Source organism: Argentina anserina, chromosome 2 (assembly GCF_933775445.1).
Source record: "Argentina anserina chromosome 2, drPotAnse1.1, whole genome shotgun sequence".
Taxonomy (NCBI): Eukaryota; Viridiplantae; Streptophyta; class Magnoliopsida; order Rosales; family Rosaceae; genus Argentina; species Argentina anserina.
This window is the reverse complement of record NC_065873.1, coordinates 20,807,107-20,830,041: the sequence shown is the minus strand read 5'-3', so window position 1 is coordinate 20,830,041 and position 22,935 is coordinate 20,807,107. Positions and strand designations below refer to the sequence as shown.

General features: G+C 37.7%; 4 protein-coding genes across 5 annotated transcripts; 1 reads left to right on the top strand and 3 right to left on the bottom strand.

The window, feature by feature from the left end:
- Window positions 1-2,629: 2,629 nt before the first annotated feature.
- Window positions 2,630-5,817, bottom strand: LOC126782239 (E3 ubiquitin-protein ligase SP1). The gene is made up of 11 exons (XM_050507451.1): window positions 5,478-5,817; window positions 5,305-5,357; window positions 5,101-5,222; window positions 4,900-4,995; window positions 4,568-4,705; window positions 4,424-4,489; window positions 3,880-3,992; window positions 3,663-3,773; window positions 3,421-3,467; window positions 3,228-3,336; window positions 2,630-3,130 (listed from the first exon to the last, which is right to left on the bottom strand). The coding sequence occupies exons 1-11, from the start codon at window positions 5,549-5,551 to the stop codon at window positions 3,028-3,030; spliced, it is 1,032 nt and encodes a 343-aa protein (XP_050363408.1). The 5' UTR covers window positions 5,552-5,817; the 3' UTR covers window positions 2,630-3,027.
- Window positions 5,818-6,390: 573 nt separating this feature from the next.
- Window positions 6,391-9,812, bottom strand: LOC126782232 (elongation factor Tu, mitochondrial). Its single transcript, XM_050507444.1, has 12 exons — window positions 9,549-9,812; window positions 9,194-9,269; window positions 8,971-9,063; window positions 8,777-8,851; window positions 8,568-8,672; window positions 8,367-8,457; window positions 8,083-8,288; window positions 7,742-7,825; window positions 7,452-7,517; window positions 7,304-7,366; window positions 6,926-7,166; window positions 6,391-6,780 (listed from the first exon to the last, which is right to left on the bottom strand). The coding sequence occupies exons 1-12, from the start codon at window positions 9,719-9,721 to the stop codon at window positions 6,713-6,715; spliced, it is 1,341 nt and encodes a 446-aa protein (XP_050363401.1). The 5' UTR covers window positions 9,722-9,812; the 3' UTR covers window positions 6,391-6,712.
- Window positions 9,813-10,636: 824 nt separating this feature from the next.
- Window positions 10,637-12,362, top strand: LOC126782235 (GDSL esterase/lipase At1g54790-like). The gene is made up of 5 exons (XM_050507448.1): window positions 10,637-10,841; window positions 10,974-11,177; window positions 11,268-11,434; window positions 11,519-11,789; window positions 11,883-12,362. The coding sequence occupies exons 1-5, from the start codon at window positions 10,637-10,639 to the stop codon at window positions 12,158-12,160; spliced, it is 1,125 nt and encodes a 374-aa protein (XP_050363405.1). The 3' UTR covers window positions 12,161-12,362.
- A 2,314-nt stretch (window positions 12,363-14,676) lies between these two features.
- On the bottom strand, window positions 14,677-18,553 carry LOC126782233 (uncharacterized). Of its 2 annotated transcripts, XM_050507446.1 has the most exons (6): window positions 18,200-18,553; window positions 17,405-17,585; window positions 16,681-16,974; window positions 16,572-16,614; window positions 15,780-15,857; window positions 14,677-15,547 (listed from the first exon to the last, which is right to left on the bottom strand). In XM_050507446.1, the coding sequence occupies exons 1-6, from the start codon at window positions 18,284-18,286 to the stop codon at window positions 15,046-15,048; spliced, it is 1,185 nt and encodes a 394-aa protein (XP_050363403.1). In that variant the 5' UTR covers window positions 18,287-18,553; the 3' UTR covers window positions 14,677-15,045. The 2 variants fall into 2 exon arrangements, with proteins under 2 accessions (XP_050363403.1, XP_050363402.1); XM_050507445.1 differs by having other exon boundaries at window positions 16,572-16,974.
- Between the last annotated feature and the right edge of the window lie 4,382 nt (window positions 18,554-22,935).

Below are 22,935 nucleotides of genomic sequence, written 5' to 3'. Positions count from 1 at the left end.
ATTTATTTGTGATTCCTCCATATTTGCTGTAGTGCGCTAATGGAAATTCAAACTAAATGATCGAAATTGATCCAAGTGTAGATAGTTATACATAAACGTGCAGTTACATTATCCCACACATATAATGCTCATTTTCTCCTTATCCACCAGGGAAACTGAGCACATAAAAACACACTGTTACTTCATCACCAACATCAACACCACTGTTATTTATCAAATAAACCCATAATCAACCAAACAGTTGAACATTCAATCTTCTTCACCTCCAGTCCTACTGATCTCTCTTATACGAGACAGTCTTTCCGGTACCGCCAACATTCGATGTGCTAGATTTGAATTTGTTCTTGGCACGATCAATAAAATCAGAAAAGTGGACGTCCTTACCACCACCAGTACCCTCATGATCAAATTCTTCTATCTTCTTTGATGACATGCTTCTGATCTTAATCTTAGCTTGAGTTATATATTGAGAAAACCTTTCATTGATATCCACTCCTCCTGCAGGTTTCTTACCTTCATTCTTAACTTGTACTTGTTGTGCTTTCTCAACTTTCATAGCAGCGTTGATATGTTGCCCCTCCCCAACTGCTCCTCCTTTCACCAGTAATGGCTCAGACTTAGATTTCTGCTTCTCCTTCTTTGCTTCCTGGCCATGAGTGATGTGTTCAATAGCAATTACCTTCTTTTTGGCCACCAGTGCTGGTTCAGTTCCTATCTTAGCAGCTGACTTGTGTGATGTTGACAACTTTCCTCTATTCTCATATGGAGTACTAGCAGGCTGCACCACTTCAGTCTTTTCAAACTTGATAGGAACCTGAACGACTTGATTCGCCAACTCGTTGGGTTGATGAGGTTTGCTTTGGATGTCAATTATCTTCTTTCCTGCAGCATGTTTGACATTTGCCAGCGGAGAACGATCTCTAGCAGGAGAGGAGAGTCGCCGGAGTGTTTGAAAAGAAGGACTGGCTGTAATGGCACTGAAGAGTTTCTCACACACCCCTCCTGAATCTTTGGAACCAGTACCATTGATGTTCTTTTCCATAGAACTACAAGATGAAGTTTTGAAACTTAAAGATAGCTGAAAACTTGAAAGTGATGCATGAAACTAGGACCAGATAAGGTATTTATATGCATTGTAAATTATATCACCTCATGGGGTTTCTGCAAGGATAGAGAAAAGCATTTATTTTGTTGGAATCATATTCCTGACCACTTTATGTGACATATTTTTCTACGGATATTAGAATCTAAGAAAGCAAGCTTGCACAAAGAGATTAAAGAAATCTTGAGCTGGTTTCCAACAACTACTTTGATAGATTGGGTTCAGAAGGAAATGAGTTTTTGAGACAAGTCTCAATTCTTCTAGAGACGAGCATGTACATTATGTACATTAACAAACCAATTAACCATCGTAATCAGAGCTAGGAGTCTTCCTCTCATGGCTTCTGATGCTTTTGCAACTAAAAAGCTTGTAAGAATCATACTTTTGTAGTCTATTGAAGGGTGGAAAATCAAATCAGGGTAAAAGGTTACACCAGATTTTGACGGATAGACTCAGTTTCTCTCCAATTTTCCTTTCCTACGGTCTCCAGGTAAAGTTCTGGGAAAGGAACATCGAATCCTTTTGAACTGGAATATAAACTGTACCGAAGAAGGTAAGTTCTAGCTCTAAAAACAACTCAAAAGAAGCACTAGAAACCAGTCATTCTCATAACTGTAATGTGAAACCGAAGAAGGTAAGTTCTAGCTCTAAAAACAACTCAAAAGAAGCACTAGAAACCAGTCATTCTCATAACTGTAATGTGAAACCTTGAAGTTGATATATGAACACGTCTAGATTCTAGAAAACGTAAAGCTTTTTCAGAATCTTATGTATTTCCTAATTTTGTAGGTGAACCCCCCGACACTAAAAGAGCGCTGTGGCATCAACATTTACTTACAGACCAATCAGGAGTTATGCAGCTTAAGCTATAGGTTTACAATACTGTGTTTATCATCCTGTTCAAAATCCTTACCTCTTCACATCATCAAAGAGCCTTGCAAGAATGTTTCAAGTATTGACCAAAAAATAGCAAGAGCCTTGCTATGCAATCCCGCTCATCATCCGGCATGAAAATGGCCAAACATGAATGCTGGTGAAAAACTGCCAATTTTGTAAATTAAGTGAAAATTAATTGTAAAGAAGCCTCAGTAATCAAGTGTTAATGCTTTGTTCATGTTTTCATTACCTTGTGCTAAGTTTTCCATCATTAGAAAGCAAATCCTCAACCAGATTCCTTCAGCAATTTACTAAAGCTGGGCAAGTATTGTACTCGAATGATCATATCCAAAGATCTGGGTGATACGTACTGTCATACTTAAGGGCATCCTTGTGCGTCACTGCATCAGCGACATCGATGATTGTCTGCACCCAACAGCTACAGGTACTTCTTGTCCATACTAAACAGAGGATACATGTCTCATAAAAGAAAAAACGAAGAGAAGGCATTTCTGTTGTTCAGCCTAAAGAACAGCATCAGTATGTAAAAAAGGAAACAGAACTGAATCAAGTTAGGGGAAAACATCAGGCGTCAAGCGCAGACAAGTACCACTGTACCACATGGGTTAGTGTTGGGTCTCCAAAAGAAGCAAAGAAATGATACTTTCAACACATTTTTTGAATAAACATTTTCGATAACAGTAATGTTGGAGTAATTTCCTGGGAGAGCATAACCTATACTCGTACATGGAGAGGGCACACTCTCAATCTCCTTTTACATGAATACTAATCTACAACAATATGATACATCCACTCATCATTTACAAGGTACAACTTGGAGATTGGATTGAAAGAACTGTGTTTCAGTAACTTTTCTGAAATAAAACAAGAGCATGCTGAAATGTACTCAGAGCAAAAGTCGAGGGGCTTAGTGTTGCACCACATTTCAGAGTCAGATTGCAGATGAGGTGGACCTTGAGATCAACAAAAAATTGATCTACTATCTTTTGTCATCTGCTACAGAAGCTGAAAGCATTTTGATCAGAATCTTAATGGCGGAAAGTCTTAACGACCTGCTCAATCCGCCGCCGACAGAGAGGACAATTGGTCAGGTGCAAGGAGCAGGTTGTACAACAGCACATATGACCACACCTGATTAAACAAACCAGTCAGCCACTGCAAAGTTTTAAGGGAATGAACTACGAATCAGATTAAATTATAGTATCAAAGGACTAAAGTGAGTTCTTACGGGACAAAAACCGCATTATACTCCTGCTCGAGGCATATCACACATAAATCAGGCATCAGCCGGTCTTTCTTGGGAGCATCTGACACATTATCATCTATTTCATTTGAACCTGGGAGAAACGGATTTGAAGCATATTAGTAGACTTCTGAGCATATGATCATGTAATGGGGTCAGTCAATAATAAATTTTTTACCTTCATTATCTTCCCCGGATCTTTTAGCAGCAGCTGCAGCAAGAACCCTGCATCAAGAGGAATCTCATGTAAATCTATAGCATTTCTGGGAAAACAGAAGAAACAATTTTCAATGGAGTTAACTGAGTTTGCTGTCCAAAAGAATTACACCCCTAAGGAGCAAGAAGCCCCACCAATCTGAGTGACAACGACTATATACATTGTTTCCCATACTTAACATTACAATATTAGCAGGAACTTACCTTTTCTGCAATTCCCAACGACGCCTTCTTTCCATGATGTAGTGGACAGAATGTTTAGCGATCAAATAAACACCAAACACGCTCAAACCCAAAGATGCATATTCGTACAACCTGATGAATAGATCCCTACCATTAGAGTTCAGAGAAAGGACGGACAAAAATATACTCGCACCCAAATGCACACACCATATTGTAATTCAAGAATTCAATAACCAACCTTGCCCATTTTCCTAGGTTTGCAATGAGCTGATCAATGGTTTTGGGGGAGATATAAAATGGTCCTTTGTGGGGCCGTTGAATTCGAATGGTACCAATGTCATCTTTAACAGCCTGAACATAAACTTGAAACAATCAGAGATACAAAAAAAATTTGTGATGAAAGCAACCTAAGTGAGAGAATATATTAAAAGAATGTAACATTTCATTGAATGATCTCAATAAAGGTTTTTCCCTTACAAACACTGAGATTATGAAAATAACCTAAATCCATTTATAGGGGCGTATACCGTACCATATTCTACACTGCAACAAATGTCAAAAAAGGAAAGTAGAAATCCTTAATGTGGTTGGACTACATCCAATTGGTAAAATGTTAAACTAAAAATGTTCGCTTATGCTGTAATTCTACAATATATATATATATATATATATATATATATATATATATATATACACACACATCATAACAATGTAACAGTAATTCATTTGCTTTAACTCTATTCACATGTAAAACGACAAAGTGCTTACAGTGGGTAACATACCTCGCCAACAACACTCAAAGAACTACCAGTTGGTAATACCCTTTCAATTCGTTTGACTCCAAGCATCTAACAAAAGTAGTCACCATATTAGTCAACTAATTAAGTTCTGCGAGAAACAAAGATCAATAACAGAATCAGACGGACCTTGAGGCCTTGAAGATAATCCAATGTTCCTCGTACAAGGGATCGCCCTGACTCTTCAAATACCTCACTTGCAACCGGCAAACAAAAGCCTGTGGCACCTCGAGCTCCTACCACATGCACACGACCAGTCCCATCATCCTGTTATAAAAGAATAAAACACCATCAACATAACCAATTAGTCATCTTTCAACTGCAAGCAAACCCATACATCACTATTCACCCAATCATGCACATCAAACATCAGGTGAAGTATTGCAAAGCCACAACTATAATATGTTTGCATATATTCATATGAGAGCTAGGAGAGGGGAAACTTAGCACAGTTTCCTCACCAGATACCACGGGACTTCTTTACTCATCGACAGCATCAAAGCAGAATCCTGTATCCATGATCCAGCATCATTGTGTTTCAGAAAATGTTGTTCTGCCTAAACAATACATAACCAAGACCATCCATTACCAATTACCCAAACAACTAATCGCTAGACCAAAATACACATGATAACAATAGCTCTAGAGTTCAATTTCCATACCGTTTCTTCTACAACTACACCTCTCAAACCACTGAACTCACAAGAGATGGGAGTATCAGAGCTAACTCTCCCCGAAATCGCAACCACCAATGGTAATATAGACTCAGAATCCAACAATTTAGCTGAAAAATCCAAAAAGAACACGAAGGCAATCTCAGATTCTAATACAACTAATTAGACTATGGTCATTAAAAGGGTACATACCCAATTCCTTCAACTGGCTAACCCGAGTGGCGGTCTTAAGAATATCAGCATCCCTGTAAAATCACAACACACCCAATAAGCTAAATGATCACAGTAACTTCAAATTACCAAACAAAACTCAAACTGGGTAATTAAGAGTCGGTAAAAGATGATCAGATTGATAAGAAACAGACCTGCCACTGCTTCTGCCAAGAAGATAGAGAGCAGCAGCGCTCAGACAGCAGCTCAATCCACCCCAAGGAAGCATCTTTACCAATCAAGAACCCTAAAGTCGGAGCCTTTTGCTACGTAGGCATATGATCAGAGAGATTAAAAGTCGAGACTTTGGAATGAAATTAGGGGAAGGAATAATTAGGGATTTAAAAGGAGGGAGCTTTAGGGGGGAAGGGTATGCCGGGAAATTTAAAAAAACGGGAAAGGAGGAATGAGATACGAGGAGTGTTGAAAAGGGAGAATGAAGAGAGAGAGAGAGAGACTGGAGAGGTGGTGGAGGTGATACACAGCTTAAAAGCTTTGTTGGGATTGACGTTGATTTGGGATAGGAATGATGTGAACTGCAGGTTTTTTGGATTATATATTATTTACTTACATGGTTATTTGGTTAAAAACGAAGAGAATTTGTAGTTGATCTTACCCTGGTGGTAAATTCTTGTGTTCCAAATTCCAAAAATACCCAGAAGCACAATCCCAAGATAAATCATTTATCAATCTGTTGTGTAACCGGAAAAAAACATGGTTAAAACCATTTAACCCAAAAAAATTGTTAAAACTGGATTCAAAACCACACATGAGCAGCATATCGAGCAAGCTACTCAATGCACATGAATATTGAGCATGCATGATAACCTCACACTCAATTCATCATAATAACATTCAATTGTGACGCCCAGTTAGTATTTCTATCAAGCTCTGTATTTGTATGATTTTCAGTGATAATAGTAACACCTCAATTGCTGGTGCATGAGTCGAGTAAATTTCTAGGCCAACAGCTTTTGACAACAACCTTTAACGACTTGGATTTCAATTGGAAACATAATGAATTTGGCAGAAACAGAAACTAACAGAGAACAATCAGGCTTCCTCCAATGACAGCAAAACAGATTAGCGAGGAACTCAAATTGTACATAACAAACTATATAAGTCGCTTAACAAATCGACCCTGATTACATTATTATTGTCAGCCCTGAATAGAAACTAATGTGCAAACAAAAAAACTACTGCAGAGCAGGGAAGTTTCCTTCTCAATATACGCTGTTTTCTCTAACAAATAATCTCGTTGAGAATACCTAAAACAAACGCACACAACTCATAATATGCAACGAATAACCACGTCATGTTTTTCTAAGTGCCCTTTTTCACTTTATGAATACAAAGGGAAATGAAGGCTCCAGCGTTAGGAAATCTCTGCTCAAAGTAGTTTAGAAACTACTCCTGCACCAACTGTTCTACCTCCCTCCCTCAAGGCAAATCTTTGACCTGAAATCAATATAGAGAATACTAAGTTTCTAGAACATATTATGAACAGACAGCTACACTTGGTTTACAATTGAACGAATAAATCAAAGTCAATAAGGGAAATAACAGGGGCTATCACCGGGAATACACAATGAGGTCAACATACCTGCTTCAAGGGGAACAGGTAGCATGAGCTCAAAAACTGCAGTCACGTTGTCCCCAGGCATAACCATCTTAACATCAGCTGGCAATTCTACTTTTCCAGTGATATCTGCAGTCCTCAAATAAAACTGAGGCATGTAGTTTGAGAAAAAGGCAGTATGACGTCCACCTTCATCCTTTGTGAGGACATATATCTCTGCTTCAAATCTCTTGTGCGTTTTCACTGTTCCTGGCTTAGCAATTACCTATACACAGGTATAAGAAGTTAAGTATCTTCCAAAATCGAGGAGGTCAATACCAAATCATAGTTCAATTAAATGTAACGTGTATAAAGTACAAATCTGGAATAGATGAATTTCCTAATGCAACTAAAACCACACACCTGTCCTCGTTGTATATCTTCTCGTTTTAGACCTCGAAGAAGAAGACCCACATTGTCACCAGCCTAGTCAGGTTCAAACCCATCATGAGAAAATGATACAGAAACTTAGCATCTTGAAGAGTTTTAGTCTTTTAGAGCAGTCACTTACTTGCCCTTGATCCAAGATTTTCTTAAACATCTCAACACCTGTCACCACAGATTTTTGAGGACCGGTCTGAAAATAGAAAGTTCAACCTCAGGTGTTAGGACCAACCTTCATATAATGGTATTCCATCATCAACACTGCTGTTTTAAGGATCAATGCCACCTAAGTTTAATGTGCTGTATAGCCTTATTAACTGAAGCTCCACTGATTGCATAGTATATCATTCACCGAAATATACAAGAAACATTATGCAGGATTATGTAACATAAAAGAGCAAATACACACACACACACCTGATGTAACCCCAAAATCTCAACTTCCTCACCAACTTTAATGCACCCTTGTTCAATGCGTCCAGTAGCAACAGTTCCACGCCCCTTAAACACACATGAAATTGATGAATCCAGCACCAAAAGACAATATATAAGAATAAAAGTGAAAACCACATCTTCTAGTTTATGACATGAGAACAAAAGCAATTCAGGACAAAAGATCAACTAAATTAAAAAAGGCTTTTACAGACATATCTGTTATCAAAATTATAGTTATGATGTTATCATCATGAATCCAGTACATGTTATTTAGGAAAAGAAATGCACCACAAATCTGTTACAGCTAGAAGCATCCAGCTTACCTGAATTGAGAAAACATCTTCAATTGGCATAAGGAAAGGCTTGTCGAGCTGGCGTACAGGGTCGGGAATGTATTGATCCACAGATTCCATGAGTTTTAAAATTGCCTTTTTGCCTATCTCTTCATTTGTGCCTTGCAAAGCAGACAAAGCCGAACCACGGACGATAGGAATTTCATCCCCAGGGAACTTGTAGAAACTAAGAAGTTCTACCAAAAATTTGGAGAAAATATGAGAAATCAAGTAAAATACAAAACTATCAATTCATAAATTGTAAATTTACATACCACGGAGTTCCATTTCGACAAGCTCCAACAATTCTGGATCATCAACAGCGTCAACTTTATTGAGGAAACACACAAGCGATGGCACACCAACCTATTATTAAACCCAACGAACACATTATACGCATTACAATACACTGAAAAGCACAGGATAAACAGAAAGGTTGTAAATTATTAATAAATTTGGCATCAGTAAATACCCACCTGACGTGCAAGCAGAATGTGTTCCTTAGTTTGTGGCATAGGCCCATCAGGCGCAGATACAACAAGAATACCTCCATCCATTTGAGCAGCTCCAGTAATCATGTTCTGCCCATCAACGGATCGAATTAAGTATAGAGGCACAGGGTTATGCAATCTTTTCTATTAAAATCTTTTCTTCATTCAAACTTCAACTTAAGTAACAAACTTACTTTGACATAATCAGCATGACCTGGGCAGTCTACATGTGCATAATGGCGTTTTGTGGTCTCATACTCCACATGAGCCTACAAAATCAAGGCAAACTAAGTCACATACGCAAAGACAAGTGTGATAATGAATACGAAAGCTACAGCATTCCAATCAAAAGGGCAAGCAAGCATCAGATGGAAATACGCATACTAACCGTAGCAATTGTAATTCCTCTCTTTCTCTCTTCAGGGGCCTTGTCAATTTCATCAAAGGCTATTGCCTTAGCTTTCCCTTCCTCCGCAAGCACCTGAGAAGAAACCCAAACCATTATTACAATCGAAAATGCTAAAGTCAGGACCTTTTAAACAAAACACTACTTCTGAACTATGCATCTAAGAAGAAAAATGAAAATAGGCCAGGAGAATCAGTGACCAAACCCTTGTAATTGCAGCAGTCAGAGTCGTCTTTCCGTGATCGACGTGTCCAATGGTTCCCACATTGACATGAGGTTTTCTGTTACACAAACACCACCATATCTTAAAGTCTCATCCTTTAACACTCAAGCTCATCCAAGTAAACCAAAAAAAGGCAAAACTATGCCAAACCCAATTCAGAAAAAGAGAACCCGATACATATTAGAACTTGGGTTCTCCAAAAAAGTCATCTTTCTAATGAAATAAGTAAATCAATCACTTAAAAATCCAACCTTTGATGTTCAATATTACTAATCGGCTTAAAACCCTAAACCCTAATAGTAAAAAACAGACAGAGAGAGAGATGGGGAATACTTACGTGCGTGTGAAGGTGGCCATGGATCTCCACCAGGGAATGGGGTTGTAAGAGCGATCATTTTGGGAGGAGATCGGAGAGGCGGCGGCGGCGGATCCACGGCAGCAGGAGTAGATTTGGGAGGAGACGGGGAGGAGGCGGCGGGAGTTAGGGTTTCGGAGAGCGACCGAAGCCATTGGGAATTGGAATGAAGGAAGAAGAAGAGAGAGCCTCTGCTACTGACTCGCAGTGTTGTGGCGGAGAGACTTGGAAGGGTTTTAGTTTGGGGTTATCAGAGGTTTTCACTCGCGGGTCTTGGTTTTTTAACCCGACTATACCCGACCCGGCCCACAATAAACTGATAATGAGTCATATGACTGGTTGGTGTTTGTGTTTATCCTATGAAAATCACAAGTATGTATAATTTTATCTTTTTAAGATTATGAATTTTCCATGAGGACACAACTGAACTTGGACCATATTCCATGGACAAATGGACATTATATGATTATAAAAAAGAAATGTCCATGTTTTTATGATCAATTACAGTAGCATGAGAATTTTTGTTTGAGTATACACTTATCTGTCGTGTGAAGAGTATTACGGTTTGGTTATATATGACTAAGCCACAGAGTAATAACAAGCATTACTTCATCTATGATACATTCATTGTGATATTATTGTATGACATGACTCCCTGACAGCTAAACTAAAAGGTCATAAAATCTAAATGAAGATTTACTCCAAAAGCACAGTTTCTTCTTGTTAAAACTTGCCTTAGATGCTTTGGATCACCTCCTAAGTATCTCGAGATGAGGCTTGAAGCGAAGGGTTAGGTTTGACAAAGCAACAGAATTAGAAGTTGGCATCATTTTGACTAGGATGTAAGTACGTAACCATCCCATTTGGACTTGAGATACTTTCAAGTTCATGGATTTAAATCCATCCCTATTAGCATATTTATTTCAGCTTACAAGGCACCCATATATCACCTAACCCTTTTTCTCTAGAAGAAAGAAAGACACATATATCACAGAACTTTGAGCACTCATATTACTACACAGTTATTTTACTTATTATATGTTCTAATGAACCACACTTCTTCAGTAGCCATGTGTTTGAAAGTAGTCTTTATCGTTCATTTCCTAGCCTTGGTGTCTGCACTATTACCTAGAACTAGTAATATTCCCACCAATCTCACTTATCCGGCAGTTTTTAACTTCGGTGATTCAAATTCAGACACCGGAGGCATTCAAGCAGGAGTCGGTTTTCCCATTAAGCGCTTCTGCAATGGCTATTTGATCATCGACTATTTCGGTTAGTCATTTTGGTGTTGTGTCTATGTCCAACATAACTTTAGTGTTAAGCATGCATTTTGAGCTTTGAAGTCTATTTAATCTATTATTGTAGAGTCGACATGCACTTGAGCATGTTTTATCTATGTTGCAGTGACTGCGATGAACCTATCTTATCTGAATCCTTACTTGGATTCAGTTGGTGCACCAAGCTTCCAAACAGGATGTAATTTTGCAACCGGAGGGGCTACCATTCTTCCCGCCAAAGCATCTTCAACAAATCCTTTTTCCTTCGGAATTCAGGTTGCTCAATTCTCCCGATTCAGGGCTCGAGTACATGAGTTACTGGCTAAGAGAGGTACTAATAATGTTGTGCATGGATGCATGTTGTTTTTTTTGTTTGTTATCTTAAACTTACTGATCTGAGAACATTTCATGTGTGATTTAGACAAGAAGCTTCAACCAGTCCTCCCAAATGAAGATTATTTCAAGCAAGGCCTTTACACTTTTGATGTGGGACAGAATGATTTTGATGGTGCATTTTATTCCAAATCAGAAGACCAAGTTGTTGCTTCAATCCCAGCTGTTCTGACAGAAATGGAGACTGGATTTGAGGTAATATATAATTAGGTAATTCTTTTCCTTCTCATGAATTGGAAGTCCTTTGTGACTGAAGATTTTTATTTTTTTCATCTGCAGAAGCTATACAATCAGGGGGCTAGGAATTTTTGGATTCATAACACAGGTCCACTAGGATGCCTACCAAGAATTATAGCAACATTTGGGAAAGATCCCTCAAACCTGAACCAGGTCGGATGTGTTGCTTCGCATAACCGTGCTGCTACTGCCTTCAATGAACAACTACATGATCTTTGCTTGAAGTTCAAGGAAAGCTTCCCTGAAGCTAATGTTACTTATGTTGATATCTTCAAGATAAAGCTGGACCTTATCACAAACTTTGCTCAATATGGTAGCCTGCCGTTTTCATAGAACTTTCTTATCTTTCACTATGTTTTGCCTTATTTATTGATGTTAATTTCTGTGTTACTGTTTCTTTTTCCAGGTTTCAAACAAGGCATAGCAGCTTGCTGCGGGTACGGTGGTCCGCCTATAAATTTTGATAACCGGATAGCTTGTGGCCAAACCAAGAATCTGAATGGGACTGAGGTCACTGCAACACCGTGCAGTAATCCAGCTGAGTATGTGAACTGGGATGGTAATCATTATACAGAAGCTGCAAATCAATATGTGTCCTCGCAGATATTAACAGGAAACTATACATACTACTTGAACTCTTCCATTGAATGCAAGCTTTCTGATGGGAATCCAAACCTTGCGTAGCATGTACCACTCACAAACAATGTAATAAGTTATCAATTATACTGATCAGATTATCCTACATGTCCTTCTGCCTTACTGCTTTCTCCGCCCCGTCTGTCTTTCTGTCTTGTTCTCCCGCGGGTGGCTTCTTGTTCCCAATCATTAATTCCCAACCGTGGGGAGAATGGAATCCTACAGCTGCAGTCACCCATCATGTACTACACACTTTGCATGCAAATTGAAAGAAACAAGATCTTTTCTGTTGGTGGAACCAAAAACACTTGCATAGTTGCATTGAACAAATGAGTTCAGATAGCAACAATGTAGAGAGGGAGCAAAAACATGAAACATGCACTGTCCAAATGACTAGCACTTTAACTTCGTATCAGTACACAATTTCACAATTGATGTACTACTACAAGTCTACAACCAATCACTAATCATGTATAGTCATACTGTTGTTAAAGCATATAACCAATTTCTTTCAAAGATGGGTTCTTCAATTGTGACATGTCCGATAGAACACCACAACAAGCCTGTGACATCGTCCAAACTAGAAACCATATCTTCAATTATTGGCAACTTTACCTCCCAATACATACCTGAATCCTCATCATCTTCACGTTCAAGCAAACCCTCCACACCCCACTGCCATCAATGTTGCAGCATGTAAGTCAATCTCCTTGAATCTTTGTTCACCTAACCTCATCATTTTCTGTTTTTTTAATTCGTGCTGGTAAGAACTATATTGAGTCCCTCATTTTATTCACTGCTCAAGATTACCAAACTAACTCAAACTCCGGTGTTCAAAAGTGTAGACACAATAACAGAAAAACTGACAGTAATAGTATTGATCAATGACCCTAGGAGCTAGGAAAGTAGGAAACAGTTTCACTTGAAAAAGCTATCACTTAAAGTTTCTTAAACACTTGAACATATAGGCACTAATAAGGTGCAAACAAACAAAAGAGTTTCTGAAAGGGATATATGGTATAGACTATGAAGAAACATATGGTATACAAACCAGCTGGCCGAGTATTCTTTCCAGCCTCATGAATGTCGCAGAAGATGAGCAACCAATAACGTATGATACTGTAGAACGCGAATCTGAAAACAAATAAGAATGTAGACACGTGTACAAATAAAATGTGATTTATTGAATATCAAGCGCATGGTTACAATCTTTGGTGAACTCCTCTGATTCTATCTCCGTATGTGATTTGGCTCAAGGGTGGCATGCACTTGATCTTGAGGATTTGAGTTTGATTTGGATTTGATTTGATGAAGAACGAGCGATTTGGCCGCTTGATGGTTCTTCGTGGACTTGAGTTTGGATTGGATTTGGATTTGATGAAGAACGAGCGATTTGGCCGCTTGATGATTCTTCGTAGACTTGAGGTTGGATGTGGATTTGATGAAGAACGAGCGATTTGGTGGCTTGACGATTCTTCGTGAATTTGATGATCTTCGTGGACTTGAGAGACTTCGGGATTTGTCGAGAGTGATTCTTGCTCAAGTGATTTCTCTCCTTCTTCTCCAAGTCTAAAAAAAACCTCCATTTCTTTATGTTGAAACAGGTATTTATAGTGTCAAAAATATTCTATTTATAGAATATTTTAATGACACTAAAATAATAATATTTCTTTAGTTGTATAATTAAATCAATATGTATTTTTTGATTAATTTAAATAATCAAGATTCAAATAATTGATTTAATTATAACCGTAAAGAAATTTATTAATTTAATTAAATGCCCGATTACCATTTCGATCGTCAATGACATTTAATTTCCAATTAAAGTCGGAATCACGTAACTTTGATTACGATCATCCGTTTATGTGCTGACGCGAATTATATTCAGGTCCGTACTGACTTTGTTGACTTTTGGGCTACGTATGCAATTTTGTCGGGTTCTTGGTCGATTTAATCATTCAATAAAAAAATGATTTACTTCATTAAATTTCTTGTGTCTACAGATACATCATACATTTATGGCAGTTGAACATGCCAAAATCGTTGGAGAGTTAGGAGAAAGTGAGAATTGCAAGTCTGGAGGCTAGTAGTGTTAAGCAGACACCTTGTGTTAATTGTACTTAGGACCACCATCATGGAAGTACAGGATTGGTCATCAGCCAGTGGTAACTTCCCCTGTGCATATCTTTATCTTGGAGACTGCATATTGTCTGATGGCTGGAGATGCATCTCTTGTGCCGAAAAAAGGTCATGCCATCAGAACCCTTGCTGATGTTACGATTGCAGATTATCGAAGTGAAACTAACAAGGAAAATTTCAGCATATGTATACGTTGGTGTTGCTCAATTCATGTTAAAACCAAAGAGAAATAACAACATTGAACTCTTCATTCTAAAGTCGGAAGTAAGATGATTAAATTTAATCCTATCCACCAGCTATGTTTAAAGTGCTGCTACCACTGACTTAGTGCAGTAAAACGCAATTCCCGTACGACTTTTAGTCACGCAAACATGTCCTATCCAACACAGAGAGCATAGAGGAGCTTATTTACGCAAAGTAAAATGTAGAGGAATAACACTGAGACAGTTCCATGCACAAAATTGTACCATGTTACAGACTACACGCAACCTTCTTATCAATTCACATTCTACATGAACTAGTACTACTACTACAACCAGCTGACTGGTCATCAGCCAGAGCCAGCACGCTCACCGGACTTCTGGTTCACGTCAACTGAAGGGTTTTTAAGAACATATTTCTTAAAAAAAGATGGGCACTTCAATCATAAATAATTAATGAACACGTTTGATCAAAGGGCTTCACCTGTACAAGTATTAGCTGCCGCCATATACAATTATATTCAGATATAGACCATCTAGTCATATGTGATCCACACCATCTGTATCTCACAAAACTTTTTCATTGCTTCATGTTCAAGCAAATCTCAACACCGCCACTGCCATCAAGGCTGCAGCTCTGAAGTAAATCTCATGCACGCTTGTCTCTACCCTTGACAATATTTCATCTTCTTTTAAATCCGACTTCCTTAGATTCTTGCTCATAGGAACAATTGTGTCCCTCAGCTTATTTACTGACCAAGATAGCCAAACTAACCCAAATCCAACTCCGGTGTTCATGAGTTTCAACGAGCAGAAGGGTACCCTCGCACAAGCTACATTAAAGACAACAGAGAAAAGGACAGCCAGTCCTGTTCCGGCAATACTGGCAGAAAACTGGGTCAGGAGCTGAGGAAGCTCAGGGCCAGACTTTTGAAGTGATAGAATTGCTGATTTCCCATTCTTCTTTCTGTCGATCATTAAAGATAGAAGGCTCTCACAAGCGTGGAAATAGTTCCTTGTGTATAGTTCTCTGTCTTTGCCCACCTTTTTCCCATTCTTCTGCTTTGGCATGCCCCTTGTCTTAATTTTTTCAGGACTGTAAAGAAAAGGATGGCATAAACTTAATAAGCAGCAGGTATTTCTTGATTCAAGATTTAGCAGAACAAGCATACAAAAGCCACACCAACATATTAACGACCCTTGGACTTTCAATTTAATCTTGAAACTGATATCACTTCAGCTAGATAGTAAGAAATTGAAGAAAAGGGAGGCAGTCATAGGTATCAAACAAAAAGTATTAAGTACTCAAAACACTCTCATTCTTGTACCTCTTTAAAGGAGCAACAGTAGTCCCATGCATCTTCAAAGGAGAACCATCAATATTGATTTTTTCCCTGAACTGGAACCTGTGCCAGATAATAAGCTGACTGTCAGGTCATGTCTACGGAACCAAACGAAATTTGGGAACACATAAGTTTTGAAATATATGACGGATTCAAAATTTAAGAATACTACTACAAGCAAGGAGTTTTATAATTAAGCAGTCCCCACTCCCCACTATCATAGTTTACAATCCCGGTACAATTATGTCAAAACAGTTTACAAGTTGTCCATAGGGCCAACTTGGAACAAGTTAATAAGCAAAAATTTTATATGTGAGAACACATCAAACTAGGAGAACTGGAGTAGCATAAAACAGCTTTATGCAGAATATAAATAAATAAAGAGAATTTATGATGGGAAGTTTATAATCAGAAACACACCGGCAGAAACAAGTAAAAAAATATAAAATTGTACAGAACTGGCAATGTAATACATTTACAGAATCCAATTGTGTTCAGTAGTGATAACTTGTATGATTTATTATAGAATAATTTATAGACTAAACTAGCAAAATATCATTTAGGTTTTTCTTTGGCAAGAAAGACAGAATTCACACTGCGATGGATGTTAAAATTAAAAGCAAGATCGCCTTTAACAAATAATATAGTGCCACATTCTTCTAAGAGAAATATAAACATAATTTATTCTAGAAGATTCATCCAAAGGAGAAGCATCAGAAAATGTTTGATCCTGTAAAACAAGTGACTGCAAAGTCAAACAGGTATACGAATGCTTACCTATCAAAGTATGGAACCAGAACAGAATGCTTTCCTGAACTAGCTGATCTGTTCAATGAGTAAAACTCAGATACAACTGAAAGAAGATGCTTCATCTCAGTCCCCGTACCTGTGAAGAAGACTCGACCATCTGGCTGAATTGTAATCTTAGAACTAGATGCCAGACCACCAACAAAGTCCAAGAGAGGCTTTGTGTGTGACTCACTAATTGGATAGATGAGAGAAGGAATTAAGGGCTTTTGGTGCATTTCATTTAACCGCATTAAGTCATATAGGGAAGTTATATCTAGTCCACCTCTCTCTGCTTCACTTTCTCCAGATATGAGCAACTGCGCCATCTTTTCATGTCGTAAGAAGTGGTCAGCAATCCCATAGCTGAAGAGCACTGAATCTTGATGAACATCTGTCATCAGCAGTAAAAGGAGATCATTCAACATATCAATCAGGAAGCATATTACATTATAATATATGCAACAATTTAGCAGGTCAATCATCACATGACAGTCAGTTGAATATATGGTGTTTCCTGCAAACACCTTATTTAGCAGGTAATGCTCATGTTTCGCACATATCTGTGATCATGAATACATACACCCAAACAGGTATTGACATTGCATCTTTTTTCCACAGACAAGCAGTAGCCAATAGAGAGTTGTCATTTTCCACCTTATTCTCAACTTATTTAGCAAGGGTTAGGATGCATGAGTATATCATTACAGCAACTTACATGGCACATGAATCAAAACATGGTAAGAAATCCCTGCCACTCTAAAACATTTAAATCTAATACTGCAATTCTCATCAAAACCAACAGAAACTAGGTATAAGCATACCTTGCACATCAGTGAGTGTCGGCCTTTCAATATCTGAGGCAGTCTTAGCAAACCAGTTAGGCTCTGACAATCCACTTATTGCTCTCCATGGCTCCTCACCTTGCTGAGGAATCAATTTTAAGGATCCTAACTTTGTAACTTCCTGTTTTACTCCATAACTCGGCAGAAAGGATTGGAAATCCTGCAATAAATAAAAAGTTTGATTATTTTCAAATACAGATTAAGGTCACTAACCAAAACATAAACACCAGGCTGCTAAAGCTTATTTGTCGACTATATAAACTTTATAACAACAGCTTCGATAAGAAAAAAGGACAATATCTCAACTTCACCTAGAGATTCAATAACCAAAATGATACAGAACAAGAATTATATGAAGTTGAGCATTCACCAAGAACTGTAATTTGATCGATATGTAAACAGCCCAAACTACAAATCAATCATGCATCCCAGAAGAACTCAACAATCGTCAGGTATCATAAACCATATCCGCAAAGCTTTAAGTATCAACTTGAACAGACGAATAAAAGACACACTCTAGGAGATAAAGCAACTTATCCTTCAAATTCATTCACCAAAAAAGCAAATCAAGTCTAATTAAGACCCAAAATAAAGCTAAACATACACCATACATCAAAGAACTGAATTTGATTAAAACATATACAGATTTACATTAATAAATCAAACAATAATTTCGGAAGAACAAAAACAAGCCCAACCAGAGCTCAATAAAGCTAAACAAACACCACAGCTAAAAAAATCCATAAAGCCAAGACATAAAGACCTTCACTTTACCTTAATGATGCCCATGTTCTGTTCTTGCTGCAAAACAAGGCCATGAGGGTAACTGTGGGAGGCCATCAAGCAGAGATGGCTCAGCATGAAGCTCAAAAGAGAACAGAGAAACCCAGTTCAGATTAAACTAAATCTCTTGCTCCTTTTTGTATGGTTTGCCTCTTTAGGCCACCATAAACTGATCCATCCCAGAACTCCAAATCCGAGACTTATTAGAATTTGAGTGGCACCCAAATTAGGACGATTGGAAATCACAAAGTGGGATTTATGTCGTCCAGTTGTTTTGATTCTCTCATCTGAGAATCCAGGTTGGATTTCTCATATCAGACAAGAAGTCTGTTTGTTTTATTCTACCTTGGAGTCTCTAAAATCCAATGTAGCTGTGTGACCTCTTATCATGTTTCTCATGTAATCGCTGCCGTCTATATCGCCATAGACTGTTGAGTTTGGTGGATGATTTTAAAGAAGAAAATCGTTGCTTGACTTGATGGTCGACCTACCCAAGAGGCAAGGAGCAAAGCAAACTTGGTTTTATTAATCAGATGCCAATTGGTATTTAGAGATTTAAGGAGAACACTACGAATCTAAGATATGTAGAAATTCATGCAAGAGCCTATGTGGCAATACCAATCCATTATTTGATCTTTTTTTTTTAATGAGATTTAATTTAGGGAAAATTACTTACGGGTACTAGACTATATTTGAATTAACTAAAAACTTACTTTTCATATTTCTTATACAAATTATGACATAACCCCAAGTCCAAACAATAATTAGAACAAAACTGATGATGCATGATGCAAATTGTGTCTTATTGAATGATATGGAGGCCTATATATATGTGCATTACATCACCTGAACCCCGCAGAATTCGGAGTCATAATCTATTACAGAGATACGAATCTATCTCTAACAGGAAACCTAATAAGGCTAAGATACACACAAGGGTAGAATAATAATTCTCCCAGAACACTCCACTTTGTGTCGCATGCCTAGGTTGCATGGTGCACACATCGTTGCTTCGGTAAAAACCTTGTAAAGCAAAATAAAAACTTCTTGGGTAAAAACAAAAGCTTGATCGAAGGAAAAAAGAGCACAACGCACCGCCTACATTTGATAGCATCATATGAGGTAGACTCCCCCTGAAGTCTACGAAACAACTCCCCATAATTAGTGTCATAATCATGGAGTACAAAGAACAACGTATACAACGTTCATTACATGCTTCTCAACCGTAGTCTTGGACTAATGATTAATCATTAATATAGCCACATATCCTTAAATCATATATGTTATACTTAATCAAACTTAGATCTTAGGAAACATGATTGCATAACAACTCAAAACAAGAGTTTGTAATGAAAATCAGATTCTCGGGTAGAATGACATTCACTCACTTAAATGGCCATAACTTCTTCGTCAAAATAGGTATCAGCGAACCGTAAAATGTTCTGTAAAGTAGACACCCGTCGCTTTTTAGTGACATAAAGTTCACAACCTAATTCGATCGGAACAGTTCACAGTGCTATGTCGAAGTTGACTGACTTGCAAATTTCCGGACAAAACTATCCTACTTTGCTAAAACGGCCATAACTCACTCAATATGATAGTTATGAACAAATAGTTGGTGTCCCTGGAAAGTAGACACATATACCTTTCCAATGGTACTAATTTCACCATATTTCATTGAGCGAGCTGTCTTGTAGGTCTCGTTGAAGTTGACCTATGAAACTGGACAGATTCTGATTTGTCACATTCAATGTGTCTTTCACAAAGGAATGGGAGAATTGACCAATGAATGACTGATTTTGGTTCGAGACGGAACCGTACGCATCTGTTGGTTGAATAACTTAAGTATGATTATGTGTATTTATGTGTGAAACTACATACTTCCAAGTATAGGAGGTTAAGTTTTAGTAAGGGAAAGTGTAGAGTATCGTACCCAAGGGATTGAGGGAAACTCAACTCAAACTAGATTTCCGCAAGAAAAACTAGAAAAACATGCATTCTAACTTTTTACAAGCTCACAACCTTAGCCCTTTGGAAGCTAAGAGTCATGGAGATGGTATTAACAAATGGTAGTGAATCGACTTGGTTGATTTTAGAATTAAACTAAGCAAACTAATTCTTGCACAAAAACAACAAAGAAATATAAACGTAGAGATAGAATCAAAAGAGGAGTAGACACTTAGGCGTTGCACCTAGCCTTACTCATGCACAAATGCAACTCAAGATTAATGCATAAACATGTTTGACAAACTTCCCCCTAGTACTTTGGTGAAGCTAACAAGAAACCAACTACTCATGCAATTTAACAAAGTCTTTTGGAGCCAAATTAAATCACAAAACCTTAGTCCCAATTATATTACCTTATAATACAAGTGGGCTATGTACCACAAGCATAACACCCCCTTAGAGTAATTACACTAATGACACAAGCATTAAGTTCAAGGTAAGAAATTCAAGCAACTTAATATTTCCCGTAAGAAACACTAAGCCACCACCTAAAGGCTACACATGCTCACGGATTCAAGAAGTTGTCAAGTTCAAGTTCTGATTCATTAATTACCTAAACATGTTTCTAGGTGACAAAACTAGCAACACATTTAGTAAGCATTTTAAGTGTAGAAGCCCATAGATTCAACATGCATCAACATCAATTAAAAGTAAAATGAATTCATTAGCACATGAGTTTGGATAGGGCTAGCCTAGCCTCAAATCCAACTACTCACAACCCATTAAATACAACAAACCCTTGAAAATGAAATACATCAAAAGAGAAGTAGAGTAAAGAGAGAAGATATTACCAAGGGTTTGGTACAAATGATACCAAACCGTACCTCTAAAGGTTCACTACCCACAAAGATGTAATAAGAAAGAAAATGCTTCTATGGGTTCTAACAAAATGAACTCTATGAACACCATACTTTATCCACACAATCGAGGAACAAAGAACAAAGGGCTGAGAATGAGTATGAGTAGAGGATGAAGAGAGTGAAGTGAGTATGACTTTGGTAAAACCCCTACACTATCACAACTCTTTACTCCAACCCAAATCTATGAAACAAGTTTGTGATTGATCAAGGGTGTAAATGATCTTTAGTTTTTGGTGAAAACTCAAGACACTTTACACTTTTCTTTGCACAACTTGATATCTATGACTTAGGCCTAAGAAAACTATGTTAAAACTATGGAAAATATGAAGTTTTGATGAAGTTTTAGTGTGGTGAAGGAGATTGCACGAATTTGGGAAGAATGAGGGTATTTAAAGGCCTTAAAGTCACAAATGAATGGTGAAGATGTAAGGGGATGAATGGCTAGATACGATGGACAAATGTGGAAGCACAAATTGTGGATCTTGTTCTTGAAATGGTCCCCTTCATTTGTCTTATTCTATTTTAAATTTAAATCCTCAATTCATGGAGCACAAATTGTGGATCTTGTTCTTGAAATTGTCTCATTCATTTGTCTTCTTCTATTTTGAATTTAAATTGTAAATTAAAATTTACAATTCATAATTCACCAATATGCTTCATTGACTTATTGACTTTAACCACCACCATTTACGGCAACCACATTTTCATCGCCGGAGTTTAACCGGTATTTTCTAGCGTTGACTTTTGTTTTCTTGTGAAATCTCCACATTTGCTCTTTTTGGCTTGAAACTTTCACCCGAATCCATAATGTGCGCTAAATCCACTCTTCTTGACGTGTTTCCGATCATTTGCACATTTTCCTAGCATGAGTAGGAAACGTAATAAGAAATAAATAAATATACAAAAAAAATAAAGCAAAAGAAGAAGAATAAGGCAAACATTACTAGATTAATATTAACCTAACAACATCTTTTACGCTACCAGTGTCGACTACTACATCAAGGCGTACGTTGATGTTGCTGGAGCTGTTGGCGGCGTTGGTGTGGATAGAATTTGTCTTGGTTCACTAAGTGTAGAACTAAACCCATGTCAAGGGAGCAATGCAAGTCCAATGACGATGCATAGGCGCATAGTTAATCACGTCATAATAAAAGCAATAGTGTCCCAACAACACTAACATGTATGAATGTATAGCTCATTGAATCTCTTCATCATCTATACTTAGACGGAATCGAGAATCAAGAATTAGCTTTCATATGAACACATATAGGTATGAGTTCTTGTAAAGGATTGTACTACGTTCTCTCGAACGTCGCAATCTGATTACATAAGCTCTCTGTGGTCTGGAGGCATTTAAAGTCCCTCGGACACTCTCATATATGCGTCAAGATCCCTTTACAGATATGCAATTACCACTATCATATACTGCAAATCAGTTTTCATGGACACTACTATTGATCAAGTAGCGGAAAACAATTATGTCCATAACGAGAGAATATAACTCATCGTAGTCAATACTAGGATAATGAGACAATCTTTGCGCCATAAGTCCTGCAAATATTGCATGACTTCATCTTTCTCATTACACTTACGAACAACGACCAACATAACAAGTCTAGTTCAGCCTGTATTGATTATTTTCACTTCGGTCAAGTTGCTCATCGTTGATACTTTACAACGGAATAAGAGCATAAGCGAATACATCATCAATCATGGGAGATCAATCCATTAAACACATGTGCGTGGTTATACGATCAATTGAGAGATTTCTTTTCTTCTCTAACATCAACAAAAGGAGTCTGTAGTGTCCCACAGAAACTTAGTTGATACACATATTTAGAGAATATCTCTTGATGATGG